At 36.5% G+C, this 11,019-nt stretch overlaps 1 protein-coding gene across 3 annotated transcripts in view; it reads right to left on the reverse strand.

Moving 5' to 3' along the window:
* CADPS2 (calcium dependent secretion activator 2) overlaps positions 1-11,019 on the reverse strand; it is a 729,035-nt gene that overhangs the window by 72,113 nt on the left and 645,903 nt on the right. For all 3 annotated transcript variants that reach the window (XM_069087109.1, XM_069087108.1, XM_069087107.1), the window contains 2 exons: positions 9,009-9,083; positions 21-104 (listed from right to left, as the gene is read on the reverse strand). In XM_069087109.1, coding sequence (XP_068943210.1) covers positions 21-104; positions 9,009-9,083 — 159 coding nt within the window. The remainder of the gene's footprint in view (positions 1-20; positions 105-9,008; positions 9,084-11,019) is intronic.

Genomic DNA, 11,019 nt, shown 5'->3' on the forward strand with positions numbered 1-11,019 from the left:
GAATTTATCCAAATACTTACAGTGAATGACAGAATGGATGAGAAGAAAGTGCCTTCATCATACCTTGACAACTTAGACAGCACCCCTTCTAACACTGAAACAAACTACAGAACAACATAGAGCACTTAATATTTGGGATAACTTTATCAACACAAGAAAACACAATAGGGCAACCAATTATTGGGTCCCACACATGGAAAGCAACATTATTTCTCCCATTTTATGTGTAACCTAGGTTGTATAGAACATAGACATATTCTCTGCCTACTTCTGATCAACTCGTCATACTAGCATGCTGCCAAAGAAGCTAAGCTGGTCACTAAGCTTAGCTATTAGTGTATTTAATACTTTTCTTAATTTAATGTTTAAACTTTTATGATGATTGGTTTCTTTATAGGTGATATCAACATTTATAAATAATTAGCAATATATACATATATTTAACCCTGGAACTTAATTTTAGTTACTATTTGAATAGGATATTTAAAACCACTAACAGAGAAGTCGAAATTTATATGTATATCTACAAAATAACTTTCACTCTTCAACATACATAAAAAGAAATCTGGGAAATGAAACATTGGGATAACACTCCATTATTTTCCCATTTTCCAAAAAGCCCTACATGCATACCAAGGGGGTAAGGAAGAAAAGATAATGATGAGAGAGTAGTTTAAAATTCTGTGCTGTGACATGAATGTCTCCTACTAAGCACCTGCTATTTACAAAATACTGTCCCAAGTGCCATTTTGGCCTAAAAGAGAAACAGAAAACATGATCCCTGTCTTGAAGAAGTTTCTAGGCTATTTGGCAGAGATGCAATGGACACAAACTAGGTTGCCTTAAACATAATTACAATGCAACTTATCAAAATGCCCAAAGTTAGACATCCAGGTGAAATGGGGCAATGCTTTGGGGAGGAAGAATCAAGTAGTGGAGGTGAATGGGGTTCATTGGAAAAATTGTATTAAGAAACATACAGGTTTTATGATACCACAAAGAATAGCACACACTTCCAAAGGGGAAATAATGACAAAGTTTTCCAAAACTGAAAAGGGTATATCAACAAAGGTTAATTTTTGGTCTTCTCAACTGCGTTTTCTAAAAAAGGTGTTAGCAATTCTAGAGACATAGTTTATTAGTCTCTGGTGACCACAGAATCACTGTTAGTACTTAGGAGATCAGTTAGTCTATAAAGATAATGCTTTACTATTACAACAAAATAGTTTGTGTAAGATAAAAAGAAATACTTCCCTAAAGAATTCTTCTGCCTCACACTATTTGTGACATGATGTAAGAACATAAAAACAAAAAATTTGTAAATTACTATCAGTTTTTTTAAAGATTAAAATAAACATGGCTGTGCAATTGTCTTAAGGGACATGAATATAAAAAAAGACAAAATCATAAACTACTTATAATTTAAAGCCAAATTAGTAGTTTCTTCCTGCCCAATAGGATTATCACTAATCAAGGAAGGCTAACCTCACTTGATGTGGTTTTTACCAACCCAGAAGGCCAATACCCCTGGGCTATGTCAGACCAGGGAAAGGGAATTCCAAACTTAATGGCTCTCTGTGGAAAATGCCTTGTCTCTTGTAACTCAAATCTTAAGAGCAAGTGTGTTCGGTGATCTCATTTGTCATGTGGAGAGAGGCAATCTCTAAGGTAACAAGAACCTAAACTGTATAAAGCTGTGACATAGTCATATTTTAATATATAGACAGATGTAGGAACAAATGACTTGTACTTTGAGTGGTTTGAAGAGCAAAATCAGAGTCCCCAAAGTGTAATCAACAATGTTTTCTGAAAATCCAAATGAGTTAAGTCATAAGTCGGGGATACTACAGGAGTAGGTAAATACCCTGAAGGGAGCACAGTGGTGGCAAAGAAAGCTTTGGGTCAAATGATAAAATAACTTGATTGTGATGAGGAAGGGAAGAGAAATAGATTTTAGGCACTGGTTTTTCTACTTTGACAATATATCATTTACCCTCTGAGTAGTAAAACGTTATATAGAGTTCTCTCTGAAAGCAGCTGTTTCACATAGTCAACCTGAACTGCTAGAATCATGTCACAGCATTCTTTACTTCCTAAGACCAATTTTAAGTGCCTCCTTGTAGTCTTTCCTGCTCCTAATGGTCCCTAGAGAGGGCCAGGATCCAGCAGGGACACTTATTGCTTACATGGCAGTGAACAGCTCCTATACCCCTGGGACCCTGCCAGCCTTACCAGAATGTTCATAAATGAATGCTTTTCTGAGTTAGGCACTTCTTAAATCACCCATGGAAGGAAGAGCTAATTTTATAACTAATCTTCATTACATGTGGATTCTACAGTATTAAGTTGTTCTCAAAAACACTATGTAACAGCACAAAACAGCAAAGTCCCAAAGAAAATCAGTTGAATGCAGGGCATAGTTACTGTGTCTTTAACTGCTTCCTGTGAACTTTCTCCACATAGCTCAGGGAATAGATAAGTACTTCTGGGTTTGCCTTGTGCTTTCTGCTCTCTTGAGAATGTCAGGTTGAAATGAAACACTGCAATCTCTTTGTTTCACTGATCTTTATTGTTGATGCGATTTAATGGGTTTGTTTGAACACTGTTTTAGCAGTTAAGGTCTTTGTATGTAATTACCTTCTTGCTACTTCTCCTTATGTGAGCTCTCAAGGCAATAGTGGAGGAAAGCAGTCTGGGATGACTGACAAAAATCAAATGTAAGCTTTGTCACAAGGCACATTCAGTAGAAATCATCTTTGAATTCAGACAGCCACATACATTTCACTTCTCAATTGAAAAACACAATGGCAAAAGTACAAATTCCTAGAGATAGTAGTGGGTTACTCTCATTGAATCTTGTAGGTACAAAACATAACATTTGGCATGTTGGCTGTGACATTTCATTAAGTAAATTTAAGGATATTTTCAGAGTTTACATCACAAAGTATATAATTCCTCAGAGGATACATTCATCACTGAAAAGGGCTGATCATAAGAGATGCTTCACAACTTTGAGATGAAAACTTGAGATTTAAAAAAAGTAATTGCAAAACTTATATAAAAAATCAACTGAGAATTTGGGGCGTTTTGTATGTTTTGTAAGATGATCCAAATCAATTATTTGTTCCACCCCACCTCCCTTCTCTCTCGCTCAGACTCTCTCCTCTCTTTCCTCTCTCTCTGTCTCTGCCTCTACTTCTTTCCCCCTTTCTTTCACAGACACACAAATCATTCCCATTCCCAAACAATATTAGCTACATGTAATGCTTCCAAGAACTGGAATATATTTACATATACATACATATATATCTTCTATGTATCTATATATGTATACATACATACATATATATGAATCTTGTGTGTGTGTATTCTTCTTATGGACCAGTATATAAATGGCAATAACATGCTAAATATGGTGGATTTTACTTATCTCATTTCCCCCCTCATTTTCCAAATATCTCTCTTTATCTTCAAATACTTTTTCAAAACAGACCTTCTAAAAACCTTCTTTGATTGTAATTCTCCATCTGTAAGAAGGCAGTTGCTACATAGTAATGCAACTGGACAAGTAATAACCATTCATTATTTTTGTTGCCAGGCACATTTTCCCTGGGCAAATTCTTTGTGCTATCAATACGCTTTTTATCTTTTGTCTATTGTTTTGCTATTTTGAGGGAAATGAGTATTTATTTTTATATCTGAATACTAAAATGGTAGGGTCTGAAGAGACATGGAAGATTTAACTATGGCATCAAAGCATTTGACTTCAGTGAAAAGACATCTGAAACTAAGTGGGTATCAATTCAGGACTAGCTCTGGATAAAAGAACTAACTATTCGAAGTCTGTCTCTGGCATCTCTTCCCTGATCACTCTTTTGCCTTCACCTCCCTGTCTATAGCACTACCCATTGCCCTCCTGCTCTCTTCTGATTACCCAGGGCTCACTCATTTTTCTCCTTCTTTAGTCACAATTTGCCTATGTAGTTTCTCATTTCCTTTCTGCTCATGGAGCTTTGTGTGATGCTCCTTTTAGGTATGTGATAGCATCTTAACAAAGGACGTTCTGGAAACAATGACACAAAACCAAGGGGGTGATTGTAATGGTAAAAAAACTTTAAGGACCGTGCTGTACTCGCCTATTTCATCTACATGTAGGGTCAGCCCCATGTTCATCTTATTTTCAACCAATTTGGAAAAATCATTTTAACATCTTGCCAGATAAACCTTTTTACTATATGACTGCCTTACGATGGGAAGTTATTTTATTATATGCTCTCTAGATTTTTCTTATGGTACTTGAAGACTCAGGAAATTTAATATCATTGCTTTTATCTTTATTATATGTATATTCGTATAATATTTTGATGGATCTATGATTTCATTGCTGGGTACTCATTCTGATGGTGTAGAAGAGAACTCATTTATTTTTTTTTTCACCCACACTGTCCAAATAAATCCTCTCCAGGGCATTTACTTAACTTTTTGAGGATCTTTCTTTAGTTATACAATATATATGGCACTCAATGTAATACATGAGCTGTCCCTAAATTATCTTTTGTTTTTGGCACATGGCTAGCCCACTTTTTTCTTCTGGCTATATACCTCTTCATGGAAATTCTTTATATTATTTCTTGTGGGCAATTCTGTCTAGATTAAATGTGATAGCCTATTCATAGATACCATGGATCCTTCTATTGATCTTTGAATAACCTAGACATTTACTTCTTTGGAGACTGGAATATTGTGTGATCCACAGCTATATAACATTAACAGAAGAATGGCGGTGGTAAAAAAAAATATGGGTATTTGTTTCAGAAGAAGATTGGGGTCAATAAAAGCATTGTACAGTTTCCCAAATGCAATCTAGTCAATATCTTCTAATACTATCCCTCTCTCCCTCCCTTCAACATGCCATTTTGTCATTTTCCTCCTATGCCTTGCCTACTATAGCAAAACATACTGCTCAAACAGGCCATGTGTCACTAACAAAAATGAATGTCTAAAGAGGATACCTCCAAGGTTGATTATGGGAAATATTATAAAAAGAGGGCTGGTGGGCACGGCCACTCCTCCACCTCTATTACAACTTGTCAAGGAAAAGGGAAGAAAGATTGGCATCTGGGGCTCTTTCCCAAAAGATTTGGTGAACTGAATTAGGCATATCACAAAGAAGGGTAGCTCCTAGGTTATTTGAAACTTTTTTCCCAATGGGATTCAGAATTCATTCTCTTAATAATTTCTTCACTATTTTTTAAAAGCTGCAATGGATTGTGCTCTAATGAGGAAATGGCTTCATAAGAGATGCAGAATTAAGTGAGCAGAACCAGAAAAATTAATAAAAACAATATTGTAAAGACAACCAACTTTGAGAACTATAAGAACTCTGTCAGGGCAAACATCATTCATGATTTCAGAGGACCTATGATGAAGTACACTATCTATCTCTTGATAGAGAAGTGATGGATTCAGGTTGCCCAAAGACCCATATATTCTTTGGGTATGACCAATGAAGGAATTTGTTTTGCTTGACTATGCATATTTATAACAAGGAATTTGTTTCTCTTTTTTTCCTCTAAATGGATGAGAAGAAAAAAAATAGATTTCTGTTAGCTAATTTAAAAAGATCCTGCAATTTAGTTAGATCAATACAACTATCTGAAGAGATAACTATAAACCTTAATTTTGATGAAAAGAAAGAAAAACGAAATAATTCCTCTAATAATCTGAACACAAAAATGAATTTTACTTAAAATATTTTTCAAAAATCTTTTTAGCAAATACCCATGAAAGATCTATCCATGAAAGAGAATATCCTGGATTCTCTCCCCCCGCAACCAAAACCACCATCACTACCAAAACAAGTGTTTGATGTCAGTTTATCATACAGAATGGAGGGTCACTATGTCAAAGGCACCAATGGGACAATAAGAACAAGGAGTTGTGTGGTTCGGCTGCAGCACTTGGTCAGTGAAAGGTAGCGACATAGAATAAGTCCAAAAACGTATTCTGGGGACATATTGTGGAGTACTAATATTAAATGCAAGGTCAAGAGGTTGGTATTTTGTTCAGGAGTCAATAAACAGCCACTGAAGGTTTTAGACCAGAGGATTAACTTGACAAGATTTGTTTGTAGTAGGCAGACAGTATAGTTAGTCACTTTTCCCACAAAGGAGTTGGGGGGGGGGGGGCAATCCTCTCTTCTCATCCTGCCAGAAGAGGTGCTGTGATTTCGAGATCACATGTGGCCCTCTAAGTCCTCAAGTGCTGCCCTTTGACTGAATCCAAACTTCACAGAATAAATCCCCTTAATAAAAGGATTTGTTCTATAAAAGTTGGTCTCAGTCAAAAGGCCGCACTCAAGGACCCAGAAGGCCACACGTGGCCTCATGGCCACAGGGTTCCCCACCCTGACTGACCTCACGTTGAAAGGAGCCAAGTCTCCTATGAAAAGAGCCTAGTTCTTGACAAAAAATCTGCATAGTCCCAGAAAGGTGTAGTAAAACATATACATCAGGGGACAGCACTAGAAGTAGAGGGCAGATGCTGCAAAGACACCGGTTTCAACCCATATAGAAAAGAAAAAAAAAACATTTTTAATTGGAAATGAAGAGTGACCTAAGGAGAATGAACCACTATCCCTGGAGATCTTCAGAGGGAAGCTGGACATCACTTCTTGGGGATGGTGTGAAAAAGATGACCATCGAGGTCCTTTCTAAGCTGGACCTTCTGTTACTCTGGATTCAATTTTGGGAATCAAGTTCTTAGAGACTAGTATGCTAGCCAGTGCTGTCATGTGTATCACAGGTGATGTAAGGTGATAAGCATTCCTGACCATTCCTGATCAGTGAATCTGCAGGGAAAATCTACAGCCTCATAAATCCCTTCTTTAGTTCCAAGGTGCTCCCTGATCAACCAAGCAGAAAACACAGACAACAGCAAGTGAAATCCCCTACTTAGCCACAGCTAAATAAAGCAAAACCCCCTTTGCCTAAAACCTCCTATTAAGACTTTTTGTTTGCTTTGGTGTGGACCTGTGATGGCTTCAGTATAGAGGGTTCTTGGAGAAGAGACTCCCTCTACCAAGGCAGACTGGTGACTCATCTAGAGAATTATCTAAAGGCACTGAGATGGTAAGTAACTTGTCCAGGTTCACACAACCAGCATATGTCAGGATTTGAATCTAGGTTATATTGATTTGAAGGTCAGTTCTCTTATCTATATGCTATCCTCCCTCTTTTTCAACTTTGAAAATGTTCCCTGCCCCCTACTCCCCACTGGCATGCCTTCTCCCTTCCTGAGTTGCACTGGGGTGTCTAAAGTATATTTTTGAGATTTAGCTACATCTATGGCTTAAAAGATATGGCATCAAGGGTGTACATGCCTGGAAAGGGAGGGGAACCAGTAGGGAAAGCAATGTGAAGAATAGTAGGCTTTCAGCCCAAGGGTTGCACTGGTGTTCACTGCACATATACACACATATGTATGTAGATATATATGCTCATACATACACATGGGCATGTGTGTATACATATATATTCATGTACACACACACACATATATATATACACACACACTGATTTTTTTTTTTACATACACATATGCTAGTATGCTGGGAGGCAAGAATGGAGGATTTAAAGAAACAAAGAGAAAAAAGGCACAGAATTAAAAGTATGAATGAGTCACCATTTTTAATGGGGGAGGAGCTATTCATGCCAAGATGTTCTCAAATTCATAGATATATTTAAATAAACAACTCTTAATAGGAGCCTTCCATATGGAACATATTCCCTAGAACTGTTACCAAGAGGGCTGAAATTCATTTCTCTCTCTGCTCTGCTTTCTTTTTTCTTGTGCTTTACTTCCCTACCACTACCACCTTCCCTACCCCACCCAGGTAAAGTGGTGTGTGTATATGCAGTGGTGATGGTGGGCAGCAGAAGAGTACTTAGGCATTGTCCAAGTTTTCCTTTCCCTTTCACCTAAAGCCCAGATCTCAAGAGGTCAGATGTAAACAAGGTAGGGATATGTATCCCTGCCTTTTCCTAAGCTTATGGCCTGGGGGTGGGGTGGTTATGAAGAATGCAAATGAGTATAGTGAAAAGTAATACACAAGTACAGAAGAAAGGTAGAAACATCATCCCAAGTGGGGTTTGAAAGGAAAGGCCCATCATTGAAGAAATGTGTCTGCCTGTACATAATGCAGGAACTAGTGGAGTGTGAATACTTAGTAGGTATTAATAAGGACAAATATTCTATTACAATCTATGAGGACCAACTCTTTGCAAAATTATGGAGGAGTGAATTATGTCTTTGAAGTAATTTTCCTATCTTTCCATGTTCATTTTCCTCTTCTTCCCCAATAGTGACTCTTCCCTTGAAGTAGCCAGTACATGGCCTGTTCTGTCCTTCCTTCCCCTTTCCTACTCTTAAGAATTGGATCTAATATTGTTAATTAGATCTCATAAATTGAATTTCTTGCTTTTGTAGATTTTTTGTTTTTAAGACTTTATCTCTAATTGTAGAATGAAATTGTTTTATCCACTATTAAAGGAACCGCAAACCTTTGCAGGCAGGTGGGAGCAGTATATTTTAAAGGGAGAAAGTAAGCACCTTGGTGATATAGGTAGCTGTCCATTTTGCGAATCTATAATGACAGCCTTTTAGCTTATATGAACTGAGCACCTAATATTTTTCCCCAACCATAAAACTCAAGGCTGTGGATTGAAAACAGGATAGTAAAAGACCATGAACTTCTAGCAGCTTTGCTAGAAGGCAAAGAAATTCCCCCCAAATAAACACCAAAACAAAGCAATAACTTGTTATGAACCTTATGTCAAAAGCTTTATATAAAAGCGGCTTATGCACTTCCGTTTTTTAAAATTCATTTTTCTTGTTCAGTCAGACTAAAAATAAAGGAAATGCTGACATCTCTAATAATTCTACATCTGCAATCAATGCTTTATTCAGGAACAACAATGATAAAGGGAATAAGTGATATATTTCTTTACCTTTGAAACCAGAAGTGAAATGATGTCTTTTACAGTGTCTTCAATCAAATCGTCTATTTTTGAATGATACTGTTGCTGGGTGTTAAAAAACAAAGATGCATTAGTGTGGATATGAACACAAAACTTTTGTCATAAGTCATAAACACTTTAAAAGCTGCTAGCCCTGACAGATCAGATGTACTCAAAATGGTCGTTTTGAACCTCAGAATAACAAAACCTTGAAAATGATCTACCCAATCAACACTTTTTTTTACATCCCGTGTTGAAAATTTTCCCATGCACGCTGTCGAGTTAAGCAGCTAATGGGGTTATTATTTAGATGAATTGAGTTCTTATTCTTATTCAGACGAAGGAATGTGAAGGATACTTTTTTTGTCTCCTCCTCTATAATTACGGTGGTCGTGTATTTTTCTAAAGGGTTGGTTTAGCTGGCGAAGCAAAAAGACTAGAAAAAGATTTAATTAATACAGCATTTCATGTCTGACAACTCTCATTCATAAGTTATTTTAAATGTGCTCTAGAAACAAAATGAGCTCCCAATTGTTCATTCTAAAAGGACCTTTTTGTCAGCATGGGGAGCAGCAGTTTATACAATTCTTACAATATGCTCAAGCAAGGGCAAAATTAAAATTTCATCAACAAAGGTGAATGGATGGTAACAAATTAATAGGCCATAATAGGTATTATGAAACAGCATTCCCTCTCCACAGTCACAGTCCTGTTTCCTTGTGAAAAGGAAGCCTTTAAATAAATACAAAAAAAAAGATATATTTAAAATCAACCTGAAAGACTCTCCTCCACCCACTTTCTTTAGAGAATACTACAGAGTTCTATTCTTAAATTAGCAGCAGCTAGGCCCTGTGAAGGCACATCAATTTAAACAATAATTCTTCCTTTAGAAACATTTATCTGACAGTACATTGTCCCCAATAGCCACTTCATGCAAAATGTGACTTGTAAAGACTAACCCTATCTTCATAGTTCAAGGCTTCTTAGAACAGCAAACATAAGGCACAGAGAGAAAGTACTGAGGTCAGTATAAACATTAGACCAACTAAGCAGCTGCCAAGTGAAGAGTTTGCTGCGATGTAAGTTTTTGAAAGCTGTCTTTCAAAACTCCTTCTGAAAACATGTCTCAAAGTTTCCACACAGAGCAAAATACTGACTTAGATCTGCTTTGGTGTACCAAGGAAATGATTTTTTTTTTTCATTGAGCCATGAAAATCATATCTACTGAGCTTCTGTCTGCATGGAATCCAACAGAGGAAAGGGTAAATTTGTGTTTGTGTATGTGTATGCTCATGTGTATAGCAATTCTTCCACAGATGAATGATTTTTATCTTTATTTTTGCTGGGAGAGTTGGGAAAGGGATGATAAATATATATAAAAAAAATGTAATACATATGTATGTGCATTCTTGAAAGATCTCTTTTATATATATGAATACACACACACACATATATATATATACCTTTAATGTTTCATTGAATATATGTATATATGTGTGTGAGTACTTGTGAAGGTGAATATTTTATTCAATGAATATATGTATATATATGTGTGTGTGTGAGTACTTGTGAAGTTGAATATTTTATTCAATGAATATATGTATATATATGTGTGTGTGTGAGTACTTGTGAAGGTGAATATTTTATTCAATGAATATATGTATATATATATGTGTGTGTGTGTGAGTACTTGTGAAGGTGAATATTTTATTCAATGAATATATGTATATATGTGTGTGTGAGTACTTGTGAAGGTGAATATTTTATTCAATGAAACATTAAAGGTTAACTGAATTCAATGATTATTGAACCTGTGACCTTATTAGACCTCGAACCAGAGCCCCCCAAAATAGCAAAAGAATTCGAAACAAGGAAAGCAGCTTGCTATTGCTGAGGTAGGGACGCACTTCCTGCATTTTACAATAGCTCAAAGTATATAAAAAGGGTGGGGGGGCGGGGGAGAAGGGGAAGGCAAGAAAGAAAAGTAGTCTTGAAAAAGCCA

The sequence above is a fragment of the Petaurus breviceps genome, unplaced genomic scaffold (genome assembly GCF_028583685.1).
Source record: "Petaurus breviceps papuanus isolate PSGF00001 unplaced genomic scaffold, PetGlider_PUasm1.0 181, whole genome shotgun sequence".
In the NCBI taxonomy this organism is placed as follows: Eukaryota; Metazoa; Chordata; class Mammalia; order Diprotodontia; family Petauridae; genus Petaurus; species Petaurus breviceps.